The following is a 14,770-nucleotide window of genomic DNA, read 5'->3' on the forward strand; positions in this document are numbered from 1 at the left end:
ATGGTTCACAATACGCACTGTAATCATAGAATGCGTGAAGCAGCTCGTGTGCCATGATGACTCCCATGGCTCCAAAGTTCACAGCGCTGAAAAACACAGAATGTAAAGAGGTATCAGCTGCCAAGCCTGCAGGAGGCAGGGGACGCAAGGGTTTCTCTGTACAGCCCTGCTCCATCAAGTGTGATTCTACTCTGCCAAGTGATGGTGTAAAACCAGTATCAGGAGCTGCATGCTTATCGTCTCTGTTATTCCAGATCAACACGTTCAGTAAATGTGCAAGCAAAGGTATGATTCTTCTAACTATCAGCACTGCCAATTCCCCCTGGCTATGTTTACATAGCAATTAAATACCCACAGCTGGCCTGGGTCAGCTGACTTGGGCTTGCTGGACAGCTGCAAAATTGTTGTATAGACTTTTGGGCTTGCTGGAGGCTCCAGGCTGAGCCTGAATATTAGATCTACACAGCAATTTTAGCCCCACAGCCCGAGTCAGCTGACCCAGGCCAGCCACAGGTCTTTTATTCTGGTGTAGACATACTCTGAGAGTCAAGCTGAATTCTTTCTAGCTCATATCCTTTCACCATTAATAAAGATTCTGCAAGTCAAATTCTGCCCTCATTAATTGTGGAATCCCACTGTCCTCATGCCAGGTTAGTGACATGGTAATGCCAGGTTAGTGACATTGCCTGCTGAAGAGTTGCACAAATGGTAACTGAGGGTAAAGATAATGGGGTTGTACAAAGTGAACAATTGCAATTGGATGTTTGTTAACAAGTCTGCTAATTATGCACAAGATAAACTCCTGATTAGATTACTCACTAGAAATAGTTGTGGTACTCCCACAAATTCCACCCACAAACCAAGCTCCACCCATTTGAAACACCAGAATTAATCCACACACAGTCAAATTTCCACAGTATGATCATCCCTCTCCTTTCTTACATGCATTGATCAATAATGAAAAAGCAAAGAACATTGACATGTACATAGTGATCGTCACTACCTTTCAGAATTAACAGGTCACTGAAATGAATAGGAGCAACTCACATCTCTCTAACAGTGGCTGCTTTAATAGTTCTACAGACTCAGTTCACATTTTAAAGGTTATCTGCAACTACAGCTGGATGTATAACTGATTTTTCAGTTTACTGGCCATTCTGAAAAATCAAAACTAACTTTTGTTTCAGGGTTGACCAGAATTTAATTTTAATTTTTTTTTTTAGCAAACTGTTGAAAAAAATATCTGCTTTGTATTGAATGAAACATTCAGTTCCACCTGAAATGAAATGTTTCATTTTCAGTTTTTTTAAAGTTTCTTTAATAAAATTAAAGTAAAATTCAAAATGAAAAGTCATTTAGAATTGAAAAATCAAAACTTTGCTTTAAAAAATGTCGAAACAAAATGTTTTTATTTCAACTGAAACAACTTGGAGAATTCAAAATGAATTTATGAAATATTTTTATCAACCCCAACCCTGGATGTCTGACTCCTGAATCTAATGCTCTCTCTCTCTCTGAACTGTTGGCTCTGCTGGGCTAACAGTGTTAACAAACTTATTTCCCTCACAGTCAATTTAGTCAGCAAATCAAACTGAATACAGGGGGCAGATCTGCTGGTTCAGAAGTGACTCACTCATTAAGCGGAAGTACATAGCATTAGAAAAGTATATTTGTCTTGCCATTAGTCATTTCAGCTGTGTCCCATTCTTAATCCTGTTATGAGTTTTATGAGTCATCAAGGGCATATGGGTGTTCTACAGATAGGAGGTGTAAGTGTCACCATAGACTAAAAAGAATTATTATATTGATCAGACCACTTGTTTCATTCCTTCCCCTAGTGAGAGCCTACTTTTGTACAGGAATTTAATGAGTCTGGGATTATTCTCCCTGTACAAACCTTTCTCCCGGGGAACAAAAACAATGACATCAAACAATGTTTGATGTGTCTTAAATGACCACTTAATGACAACACTGGTTGCTCAACTGAGATACTCTCATTATAACAGAGGAACAGAATTGTACTGTTCGATGGTTCACAGGAACGCATATAAACCTCATAATGCAAAAAAAAAAAAAAAAATTAAAAAATGGTTGCTTAGTAGTGGTGATCTTTTTAAAAAGGAGGAGCAGAGCTGTCTTTGATCCATTTGAAGACACTTTGGACAGGAGATTGCCTAAAGGTTTCACAGGATTTAGTCTTGGAATCTAGAAAACAATATATCTCTATCTTTGAGTGACTCAATATCGAGGTGGGCTCAGGAACTGTCTTCGTTGTGGCCTGTCTTGATGAGCCTCATGTCTTTTTCCTTCTGCTCTATTATATTCTGCCTGTTTGGGAGGGACAGGAAAACTGCCAGCCTGAGTCTCAGGTTAAGAGCCCGAGGTTACTCAGTGACAGATGAGAGATGGCTTATCTCAGCCCCACATAGGGTGACCAGATGTCTCGATTTTATAGGGACAGTCCCGATATTTGTGGCTTATTTTTATATGGGTTCCTATTAACCCTCACCTCCTGTCCCGATTTTTCACACTTGCTATCTGGTCACCCTAGCCCCACATGGAAAGCACTTAGGCTCTGATTTTGCTCTCACTGAAGCCAGTGGACAAATTCCCACTGAGTTCAGTCAGAGCAGGACCCTCCCTCCCCACTTTTGGCCTTTTGCAGTGAAACAGTATGCTGGAAACTCAGCATGCCGAAGGGGTGAGGTTTATGCTGGTGGCTTTGCAGCCCCTCAGTACCTGGGGAACTCAGCGTGGAAGAAGGGGCTGCGGAACATTCCCGCGGGGAAGACCACGGCGTGGCGCCTCAATGAGTAGTAGGAATGGACAGACCAAGGGAAGACCTCCCAACTAGAAGCAGAAAAAGAAAGGAGAGAGAACACCCACTATTAACGGCTTGGGACCGTCTCCTGATCCCTCTCCCTACTGGACCTTTGTGGGAATGGTGGTGACATAGAGAAAGAACTCCCCAGTGCAATCCCATACAGCGAGGAGGCAGAGTTAGAGGTTCACATTATTCAGAGCCTCATGTGTTCAATACAAACACTGTATCTGCCTTTATTTATTTATTAGGCACTTATCACTGCCATAACTAAGTTCCTTGGAAACATTCATGGATGTACCCTCCCCACACCACTATCAGGTAAGCCACGGCTAGTAGCCTCATTTTACAGAGTGGCTAAGAGACTTGCTCGGGGTCATGCAGGCGGTATGTAGCAGAACAGGGAAATGAACCCAGCTTGTCTGACTTTCTGCTCAGTGCATTAACCACAAGAGCAAATTTCCTCCCCACTGTCTTGGCCCATTCCTATACTATATCTCAAATCCTTTTGTTTTTGTTATATCTTCTTTTGTGTCCAATCAGCTGCTCCTATACCTCCTCTCCACTGCCTATATACATCCTATAACCAGTCCCCTACCACACATCATCCCCACCACCTGTCAGCTGACACATACTTATCCTGCAGGTGGGGATGAAGGAGCCTCAGGGAGAAATTTTCCCTCACAGCCTTCAGGCAGGCCACCACATTGAGCAAAAAGGTATTGTCATGTATCTCCAGCTAAGGAAAGAGAGAGGCAATGAGAGCGAGTTTAAAAGGACACAGAAGAGAGAGCAAGAACAAGAGAGAGATGAGAATCAGAAAGAGGACGGGGCAAAAGAGACAACAGAAAATGGGGTTAATCAAAAAACAAACAATCAAATATTCTCTCTTTTCTCTCCCAACCCTCAAAATCTCCAACCTAAGATGTGGAAAAGGACTGCAGGAGATATTATCACAAGCAAAGCAGAGCACGCATTCTGTGGGGGATGAACGGTGCCACATCCAACTTTTCCTGTCCCAACAGGAGGCAGAGTAGGCAAAGACGCAAGAGCACTGGCTGGACCTCCCAGCTTCTCCAGACCCAACCTCTTTCAAAACAAGACATTGGAGGGAAAGGAGAAGGTATGCTAGTTGTATGGAGTATGCTCTGCTCCCTTCCCCTCCAGCAGAAGTTGCCCTTGGGTATGGAACAGGTATATTACCAGTAACAAGACAGGTATGTTTGCATTGTATAACTCACATCCTGGAATTCCCGGTCCATTTCAGCAGTTTGGAGGATGCTGTCTGGATAGCCAATTTCCACCTGAAGCTTAGAAACCTTAAATCATTAAAATAAAATAAAATAAAATAAAATAATACACATAATCAAGAGGATTCCTTATATTTTGAATGTCCCTATAATGTGTTTCAGGGCAGGGTAAGTAGGACTTATAAGTTAGCTCTGTAAAAATAAGAGCTGTCCTATTTGACTTCTCCAGGTAACACATCTCCCCTTGCTCTTTTCCTTTCCCAAATCAGTGCTATAAGGCCAAATGCAACCCTGATATAAACAGTAGCTGCTCTAATGAAGCCCATGGAATTGCAGCTGCTTACACCAGTGCAGCTTTGTGCTTTTTTATCTCTCTCCATGTGGAAGCTTGTTGGTGCTCATATATGTTGGCATGTGTGCAGCTGTGGGTGCGCATGGATAAACACTGAACTTTTCCATATATACGTTAGTGTATGACCATGTGCATATGATGGTATATGTGTATCCACCTAGAGGTGTTGAGCAGGTATGTATAAAAGTGTCCATGTAGGATCATGTACATGAGAACACATGTCAAAGTATGTGCAGGTGCAGACACCCATCCCTTCCCAGGAGCTTCTGGGACATAAGGACCCAGTGACCTGTGTCTTCCACACGTGCCTTGTCCTTGGCCTCTTGTCGGGTCTGCTCATCCATCCACTCCACCTGATCCAGCCGACTGTTGAGGGCATCTCGGACCACAGAGAACATCTTCTCAGCCTGCCAAGGGGGAAAGAGAGATACACTCAGGGCTACAGAAAAGCAGCTGCTCCTTAAGAAATACCATATCTGGCTCGGAGAGGAGAGGGGAGCAAACAGGGCCCATGTTTATTCAGTCCTGGGCTACTCTCTATCTATGCTCCACAAATTGAGCTACAACCCAGCCCTGGTAAGGATCCCTCTTTCCAGGGAGTGAGAAGGGAATTCGTTCTTTACTTCCATTCAGCCATGGGCTTGTCCCTGTACACTGTTCCCCTAACCCTGCCCTGTTCTCCTCATCTCCTCATTGCCTCTGCTTAGGTGAGAGGAGAACACAATCCCTTGTTCATTCAGTCCTAGACTTCTCCTCTCCTAACATGGGATGGGATCTACTCTAGACTCTTTCCCTTTGTTTGAATTAAAGGAAAGTTCAGGATGTATTTAGTTCCAGCTCCCTCTATTATACAATCTGACCCTCCTCTTTGCTGGTGGTGTCTGAGGGGGATTCAGTCAATCAGTTCAGGGCTTTGCTACACACATGTGCACACATACATACACTTCTCCCACAGTGGAACCTATATTCTGCCCTGGAGGAAGCCCAGCAAATTCACTTCACTGATGACCTTACAAGGAAGATGAGCGCTGTAGTTTGACATGCTCTCCTGTGTCCTTCTTCCCTCTTTCTCTTCTCTGTTTCTTCATTGCTCTTCCCTCTTTAATCTCTCTCATTGTCCCATGTCCCTGGGTCATTTTTTCATGGCATTTTTCACACAGTGCAAACCCTTTATAAATTCAGTGCTTGTGCTAATAACCTTGGAAATGGAAATCTGATCCCTTAGCAAAAAGGTTCCCCTTCCCCAGGGTATGCAGACTTGTTTGTTATTACTGACCCACTCAGAAGCCCAGGCATATTGGTTTGTTAATACAGTACTGGGTTCACAAGTACTGGGTAATCCATGCTAGTCTGTTATTATGAGATGGTTAATGAGTGCTGGATCTGCACTTACTGGGGCTGCATGCACTAGTTTGTTATTGTAGGGTCACATATAAGTACTGGGCCTGCAAGCACAGGTTTGTTATTATAAAATCACTCATGAGTATTGGGGCTGCATGCACTAGTCTGTTATTGTAGGGTCCTGTATGAGTGCTGGGGCTGCACACAGTGGTTTGTTTTAGTGTAGGGTCATGCATGAGTACTGGGGCCCCCACTCTCTGCTTTGTTACTGAAGGGATGAGGATAAGGACGGCGGTCCTAGTACTGACTATTTTAGCAATAAGTGTATTGAAGCTCCAATAACCTACCTCACTCCCAAAGAATGATGGGACATTTGTAAGGAATAAGGAAGTGACCTGACCTTGACAGTGTATCAGGTGAGAATGGAAAGAGGAGAAGGAAATTAAACTGAGTTTGTGTTTGGGTGGGGGAAGAAGAATACCTACGAGTTCCTTTGTCTCTTGAGGGAAAATCTCTTGCACAATCATCTCCCCAAGCACAGGTTCAAAGAAGGTGCTGGTGTCACTCAGGCATTTCCTCCAGCGATGGGCCAGTACCTGGGAAAGAAGCAGAGAGAGAGAGAGAGAGAGAGAGAGAGAGAAACAAAGTTCCAGAGGAGGAAGGCAGAACAACACATAGAAAGAGAGAGGGACAGAGAAATATGTGTACATGTGTAGTAATGATCATAGCAAATAATCAAGAATTTAATTTATTTTACTTAGATTTTTATCAACTCTAAAAGCCTTTGAGCATTTCAGAAAACATGACCATAGAACTCAAGGCTGGTTCACCCTCTTCGCTTCCACAAGTGGAGGGGACTCATATCCTGGCTGGAAGGGACAGAAAAAGGAAACCTGCCCATCTGTATATTGTTCTCCAACCCCTGTCCTTGTGGAAGTCTCTTAGTGTGGATTGGACTCCATGGGTGCAGCAGGTACAGGGCTGGCTTCCTCCATGGCATCATCACTAGAGGAAAGTGCTGGGAAATAGGAAGTAATGCTGCTATCCTGGTCAGCATGTCCTTCCACTCTGTCCCTCCAACATGAGAAATTACTTCGAGGACTAGAGATCAGGGCAGCAGTCAGTGGGGGTGGCCATGGGAGCAGAGCATCTACAGAGCTGCCTTGGGAGCTGGGGGAACTGAAGGGAAGCTGACTCACCATCCCAGATTCTCCTGTCTTTCCATGCAGCTTTTCAAACAGCTCCCTGCGTGCATCTTGGAACCGGCTGTCGAGGGCTGGGGAGAGGTTTCCAACCAAGCAGAGGATCATATAGATCTGTAGGACACTGGGGAAAAGACACAAAGCAGCACATTTATAGGGACTAATATATAAGGATCACTTCAGCCAGTACTAAATGCATCCATATCTTAAACTGTGGCAGCTGTTTAACTGCAAACAGCAATATCACTTAACAGCTGAAGACAAGGAGTGATTAACAGTACTTCTGTCTGGAACTGCAGGAAGAATTTAGTTTGGCAGAATATAATTGCCTGAGCTGGAACTGGGCCAGGAAACAGGTCAAAGCTTGCAGAAAGTGCCATAGGATCTTTAATGACTACAAGTGGGAAGAGCCTTGCTCGGTCACCCACTGAGCTTCTGCAGTGCCTCAGTGTTTCCTTGGCCATCTCCTATCTGAACACTTACTAAGTCCATTCGGGTTTAGTTTGATACCTGAAGCTATCACAGCCTCCTCAAGGCACAATGGCTACAGTATCAGACATCAGTTCCTACCTCCCCTTCTGCCATTTTCCAATAATCCGCGACATGCCTTTCAAATAATCCATGTCATGCACTACGATTGGCTGGGAGATGTTCAGCTGCACAGGATGGAAGGCTGCCTGGAGGCATGACAGCCAATCAATCGCGGGTGCCTTTTCCTAAAGGTAAAGCCAAACAGAAATGCTGAAATGTGACTTCCCAGCCTATCCCCAGGACTGAATGGGGAAAATAGGAATGTCTCCAGGGAGATTGAAGTGCTCGCACGTGATGGCATATATCACATTGGTAGATGTGCACAATGCCCCTGTGCCATGTACATTGGCCAAACCAGACAGTATCTACTCAAAAGAATAAATGGACACAAATCAGACATCAAGAACTGTAACTTCAAAACCAGTAGGAGAGCACTTCAATCTCCCTGGACACTCAATAACAGACTGTGGCCATTCTTCGAACAGTGGCCATTCTTCAACAAAAAAACTTCAAAAACAGACTTCAACGAGAAACTGCAGAACTGGAATTAATTTGCAAACTTGACTATCAAATTAGGCCTGAATAAAAATTTTCCCTCTGTTGATACTCACACTTTCTTGTCAACTATTAGGAATGGGCCACATCCACCCTAATTGAATTGGCCTCATTAGCACTGATCCCCCACTTGGTAAGGCAACTCCCATCTTTTCATTTGCTGTATATTTATACCTGCTTACTGTATTTCTTACTCCATGCATCTGATGAAGTGGGTCATAGCCCATGAAAGCTTATGCCCAAATAAATTTGCTAGTCTCTAAGATGCCACAAGGACTCCTCATTGTTTTTACTGATACAGTCTAACACGGCTACCCCTCTGAAACTGACAATTCAGTGGCAGAGGAGACTCTAGGAGGCAGGAGAGTGGCAATTTCTGCCGGGCTCCTGCAAGGGGCTCCACACATCCTCTCTCATTTGGAAGTTCAAGACACACACCTGCAGCTCCCTGATAGTGGTGTGATAGAACAGCATCCCTCTCTCCCGCCGTTTCTGCAGTGGGGTGACCTCCTTCTGGAGGTTGGAGATGAAGGACAAGGCGAAGGAAATGAAGGTGGAGGTAACATTCTGTGGCCCTCCCAACAGTGTCCCCAGCTTCATCAGGTATGAGAAATACACACGGACAACCTGTGATTTAAAACCCATCACCAGTAGAAGAGCTATGAGTTGGGATCTGAGCCATCCCACCCACCCAGCCATTCACCTGGATCATCCCACACAACCCTCAATCTTTCAGGGGTTGCTCCCCACCATCTCACCAACACAAACCACGCCTTTCATCCCAATGTTCCTGTGTATCTGCCTGGAGCAAGGTTTGTGAATAGGGCTGTTGGATCTGTGAACAAAACTGAATTATCAATGAGAAATAATAGCTTATAGTTCCCTCACACTTTACAAATGGTTTAAATATAGGGATCATTTTAGCACTGAAATGCAGCTATTTTTGGGGTGGGAGGAGGCAGCTGTTTAATTGCACGAAGCAGTAGTGAACAACAGTGAACAGTGTGATGATGTCTTCTCTGGTGCCAGCTCAGGACAGGGCTGCAGGCTAATTCAGTCTATTATGTTAATAGAAATCAAAGCAGTGTCAAAGGTATTGTAGTGTAATCAGGCCAATTCATTTGTGAACACAAAGGAAATGTTAGTGGTATTGTCTTTGCTTATCTATAACCTGTTGATTGCTATCACATTACATTATGTATATCTCTGTAACTAGATAACCCTAGATCAAAAGTGTTAGTGTTAAAATGAGAATGTGTAAACTTCACGAAAACTAATGAAGGATTGTTATTTGCTATTACATTACCTTTTACATTATGTATATCCCTGTAATTAAATTACCCATCAAATGTGATTGGAGCCTTGGAAATGTAAATGAAGAAGAGTGCTAATTTCAAAGCAAGGGCCATTATATCTGACAATGGAAATTCACTGGCCCAGGTGGGTGAAGACATGCAGATGGCACTAAACTGGAAGGAGTGGTAGATATGCTGGAGGGTAGGGATAGGATACAGAGGGACCTAGACAAATTAGAGGATTGAGCCAAAAGAAATCTGATGAGGTTCAACAAGGACAAGTGCAGAGTCCTGCACTTAGGACGGAAGAATCCCATGCACTGCTACAGACTAGGGACCGAATGGCTAGGCAGCAGTTCTGCAGAAAAGGACCCAGGGGTTACAGTGGATGGGAAGCGGGATCTGAGTCAACAGTGTGCCCTTGTTGCCAAGAAGGCTAACGGCATTTTGGGCTGTATAAGTAGGGGTATTGCCAGCAATCGATGGACATGATCATTCCCTTTTATTCGGCATTGGTGAGGCCTCTTCTGGAGTTCTGTGTCCAGTTTTGGGCCCCACACTACAAGAAGGATGTGGAAAAATTGGAAAGAGTCCAGCAGAGGGCAACAAAAATGATTAGGGGGCTGGAGCACATGACTTATGAGGAGAGGTTAAGGGAACTGGGATTGTATAGTCTGCAGAAGAGAAGAATGAAGAGGGATTTGATAGCTGCTTTCAACTACTTGAAAGGGGGTTCCAAAACGGATGGATCTAGACTGTTCTCAATGGTAGCAGATGACAGAACAAGGAGTAATGGTCTCAAGTTGCAGTGGGGGAGGTTTAGGTTGGATATTAGGAAAAACTTTTTCACTAGGCGGGTGGTGAAGCACTGGAATGGATTACCTAGGGAGGTGGTGGAATCTCCTTCCTTATTGGTTTTTAAGGCCAGGCTTGACAAAGCCCTGGCTGGGATGATTTAGTTGGGTATTGGTCCTGCTTTGAGCAGGGGGTTGGACTAGATGCCTTTCTGAGGTCCCTTCCAACCCTCATATTCTATGATTCAGATTGTCTTCTGTGAGCAGAAACTATGAATACCGATTCAAAGGAATAATCGTCATCTCTGACTGTTTGGACTTTTGGATATTCTATGATTCTATGACTTTTAGAGGGAAGATGCCAAATGCAAAGTGACGATCCCCAGAAACATCTGGGTTCCCTGAAAAGACTTTTGGGCAACTAGCAGTTTATTATATCAACTGCTATCGTTTTGGACTTAACCTTTTATCACTAAGTTTAGTTTGTCTGGGTGGCAAGATAGACTGGAGAGGCTATGACTCCATGGTAAGGATGATGTAGTGATCCAGGAGTGCACATTTGTTACTGGCTTGGTGAAATCTAATTATAGAATACACCACCAGTTTGGGGTATGTACCTTGTTTTCTGACAGTTCTGAGCCAATCCAGAGAGTGAGACAAACAGAAAGGAAATTTTGGACAGAGATAGCAGACCAGACTCCTGGTTGTACTTGGATTATCAGGGGATCTTAAACATCCATGGTGGGAAGACAGAACTTTGGTATTTCAGATCTCTTCTGAAAGACCCACAGTCAGTAAATTGCAGCCAATTCAGCTGATCCAGTTCAGAAAGATGAAGAAGACGAGATGACTAAATGGAATTGGATTTTCTGGACTGAATTCAAAGGTGATTCCAAGGGCTCTCATCCACACTAGAATGAAATGTGTCACATTTTAACTAACAGGTTATAAAGTCCTACTATAATCAGGACAAGTTTTTTGTACACCACGTTCCCCTTGACAAGCTAACACATTAAAAAAATGCAACATGCCCTTCCTACATCAGGACTTAAAAACCTGTTAGCTAAAAATATTCCAACCCCCCATCCTGTCCTAGTGTGGACAAGCCCTGGAATAGCCCCATGATCTCATCAGACACTGATGATCACCACTCACAAACCAATCCAAATCAGGGGACATTTCAAAGTAGATCCCTGAACCCAGTAGGCCTCTTATAGGGTACCTCGGGATAATTTGCTTTTTCATTGTAGTCACTCTCTGGTGGCATCTCAAACTCAGGATGGTCAATCTGAGGAAAGGAAAAACACTTAGTTAATGCCAGAAACACTAGAGATGGGGAAATAATTTATTCAATGACTTTTGTTTCTTTATCTGTTCAACAATTTGTCTGCAAGCAGCTTATGATTGTCATAAACTGATTTTATTATTGAGAAGTGTCCCCCAAACAGTTCTAGGCTTAATTTTTGGTCTCCAGCTCATTTGCAAGAAGTTTGCTGTGAGTATTTGACATTTAAATTCAAGCTACATTGGTTAGTCTTCACTGGATACAGAAGAAAGTAGCAGGAGGGGGACGGATAGCTTAGTGGTTTGAACATTGGCCTGCTAAGCCCAGCATTGTGAGTTCAATCCTTGAGGGGGCCACTTAGGGATCAGGGACAAAATCAGTACTTGGTCCTGCCTAGTGAAGGCAGGGGGCTAGACTTGATGATATTTCAGGGTCCCTTCCAGCTCTATGAGATAGGTAGATCTCTATTATTATTATTAGGTCTGTCAATTAATCACAGTTAATTCACATGATTAACTCAAAAACTTAATTGTGATAAAAAAATAATCACAATTAATCACAGTTTTAATTGCACTGTTAAACAATAGAATGCCAATTGAAATTTATTAAATATTTTGGATGCTTTTCTACACTTTCAATTACAGGGAAACCCCGCTATAACACGCCCCGCGATAAGGCGAATTCGGATATAACGCAATCATAAGGTGGCTCTCGCCACCCCAAGCACGCAAACCCCCCCCCCCCCCAAAAACAAAAAAAACCCACCGGCCGGAGCGCCGCTGAAGCACAAACAAACAAACAAAAAAACCCAGCTGGAGCACTGCCGAAGAAAAACAAAAAACTAAAAAAGGAACGTGCCTTCCCCACTGCATCTTCCCCCCTACCCCTGCTTCTCCTTTTGGCGGGAAGAGCCATTCTCCTCCCCAGCTGCTCTTCACTCTTCCTCTGCCCCTTGCACATCTCCCCTGCTCTCTGCCCAAGAGAAATGGACCGGCTTGAAACTGACCCCGCTATACCGCGACCCCGCATTTATTGCGATCGAATTTTTTGAACCCCAATCATGACGTTATAGCGGGGTTTCACTGTATATTGATTTCAATTACAACACAGAATACAAAGTGTACAGGTTCACTTTATATTATTTTGATTACAAATATTTGCACTGTAAAAATGATAAACAAAAGAAATAATATTTTTCAGTTCACCTTATACAAGTACAAGGTGTACAAGTACGTAGTTCAATCTCTTTATCGTGAAAGCGCAACTTACAAATGTAGATTTTTTTGTTACATAACTGCACTCAAAAACAAAACAATGTAAAACTTTAGAGCCTACAAGTCTACTCAGTCCTACTTCTTCTTCAGCCAATAGCTAAGACAAACAAGTTTGTTTATATTTACAGGAGACAGTACTGCCCACTTCTTATTTACAACCTCACCTGAAAGTGAGAACAGACATTCGCATGGCACTTTTGAAGCCAGCATTCCATCGTATTTACATGACAGATATGCTAAACATTCGTATGCCCCTTCATGCTTTGGCCACCATTTCAGAGGACATGCTTCCATGCTGATGGCACTCATTAAAAAAAATAATGCGTTAATTAAATTTGTGACTGAACTCCTTGCGGGAGAATTGTATGTCCCCTGCTCTGTGTTTTTACCAGCATTCTGCTATATATTTCATGTTATAGCAGTCTCAGATGATGACCCAGCATGTTGTTTGTTTTAAGAACATTTTCACTGCAGATTTGACACAATGCAAAGAAGGTACCAATGTGAGATTTCTAAAAGTAGCTACAGCACTCGACCGAAGGTTTAAGAATCTTAAGTGCCTTCCAAAAATCTGAGAGGGATGAAGTGTGGAGCATGCTTTCAGAAGTCTTAAAAGAGCAACACTCTGATGCAGAAAATATAGAACCCAAACCACCAAAAAAGAAAATAAACCTTCTGCTGGTAGCATCTGACTCAGATGATGAAAATGAACATCTGTTGGTCTGTACTGCATTGGATTGTTATCGAGCAGAACTCATTATCAGTATGGACGCATGTCCCCTGGAATGGTGGTTGAAGCATGAAGGGACATATGAATCTTTAGCACATCTGGCACATAAATATCTTGCAACACTGGCTACAATAGTGCCCTTTGAATGTCTGTTCTCACTTTCCGGTGAACAAGAAGTGTGCAGCATTATCTCCTGCAAATGAAAACAAACTTGTTTGTCTGAGCGATTGGCTGAACAAGAAGTAGAACTGAGTGGACTTGTAGGCACTAAAGTTTTACATTGTTTTATTTTTGAATGCAGTTATTTTTTGTACATCAAATACTACATTTGTAAGTTTAACTTTTATGATAAAGAGATTGCACTACAGTACTTATATTAAGTGAATTGAAAAATACTTTCTTTTCTTTTTACAGTGCAAATATTTATAATAAAAAAAATATAAAGTGAGCAATGTATACTTTGTATTCTGTGTTGTAATTTAAATCAATATATTTGAAAATGTGGAAAACATCCAAAAATATTTATATAAATAGTATTCTATTATTGTTTAACAGCACAATTAATCATGCAATTAATTTTTTTAATAGTACGATTAATCATGATTCCTTTTTTTAATCGCTTGACAGCCCTAATTATTATTATTACATATAATACATAACAACAACAACGTATGAATTTTTATTTAAGTGATGCCAAGAGACCCCATTTGAGACCAGGGCCCCATTGTGCTATGCACATAACAAGAGCCAGTCCCTTCCAAGACAGCTTACTATCTAACTAGACAAGGGCAGATAAAGGGTGGGAGAAAGGAAAATAACTTTATCTGCATGTGCTCACCCTAACCCACTCCCCATATGCTCAATTTCCAGAAATGAATGATAAAGATTATGTTATTGTTTAAAAAAGTAATTACAGAATTAAGAAATGAGTGGAAAATGTAAGAAAATGAACTGATATAAAATAGCATCTGGTCTCCAGTCTCTGACAGACAAAGGCTTTAAAATATCCACAACATACCTCATTATGTAATATTATAAAACTGGAGCATGGAGGACTCCTAGGCCTCCCAGCTCACGAGGATTGATGACCAAAACAATTTGGCCCTTACGTAGCTGGTGTTGGTTCAGTTCATGGAAGTGCCTAATCCTCTTCTAGTCTCCCTGATCTAGTAACATCAATGACATCCTGCAGCAGTGAGTTCCATGGGTTAATTACATACTGCATGGCAAAACAGTTCTTCTTGTTTATTTTAATTGCATAGATTTGCAGAGATCTTTTTAAGGAGATAATATGTTTATAATACTCATAAGATATGTCCAATTTCCACTGCCTCTCCCAG

At 42.5% G+C, this 14,770-nt stretch overlaps 1 protein-coding gene across 5 annotated transcripts in view; it reads right to left on the reverse strand.

The window, feature by feature from the left end:
* KEL (Kell metallo-endopeptidase (Kell blood group)) overlaps positions 1–14,770 on the reverse strand; it is a 39,410-nt gene that overhangs the window by 5,001 nt on the left and 19,639 nt on the right. For 4 of the 5 annotated variants that reach the window (XM_054040962.1, XM_054040999.1, XM_054040971.1 and 1 more), the window contains 10 exons: positions 11,364–11,429; positions 8,491–8,679; positions 7,537–7,682; positions 6,964–7,090; positions 6,250–6,360; positions 4,732–4,830; positions 4,063–4,140; positions 3,457–3,560; positions 2,740–2,850; positions 19–86 (listed from right to left, as the gene is read on the reverse strand). In XM_054040962.1, coding sequence (XP_053896937.1) covers positions 19–86; positions 2,740–2,850; positions 3,457–3,560; positions 4,063–4,140; positions 4,732–4,830; positions 6,250–6,360; positions 6,964–7,090; positions 7,537–7,682; positions 8,491–8,679; positions 11,364–11,429 — 1,099 coding nt within the window. The remainder of the gene's footprint in view (positions 1–18; positions 87–2,739; positions 2,851–3,456; positions 3,561–4,062; positions 4,141–4,731; positions 4,831–6,249; positions 6,361–6,963; positions 7,091–7,536; positions 7,683–8,490; positions 8,680–11,363; positions 11,430–14,770) is intronic. The other variant, XM_054040981.1, reaches the window with a different exon arrangement.

This window comes from Malaclemys terrapin, chromosome 1 (assembly GCF_027887155.1).
Source record: "Malaclemys terrapin pileata isolate rMalTer1 chromosome 1, rMalTer1.hap1, whole genome shotgun sequence".
In the NCBI taxonomy this organism is placed as follows: Eukaryota; Metazoa; Chordata; order Testudines; family Emydidae; genus Malaclemys; species Malaclemys terrapin.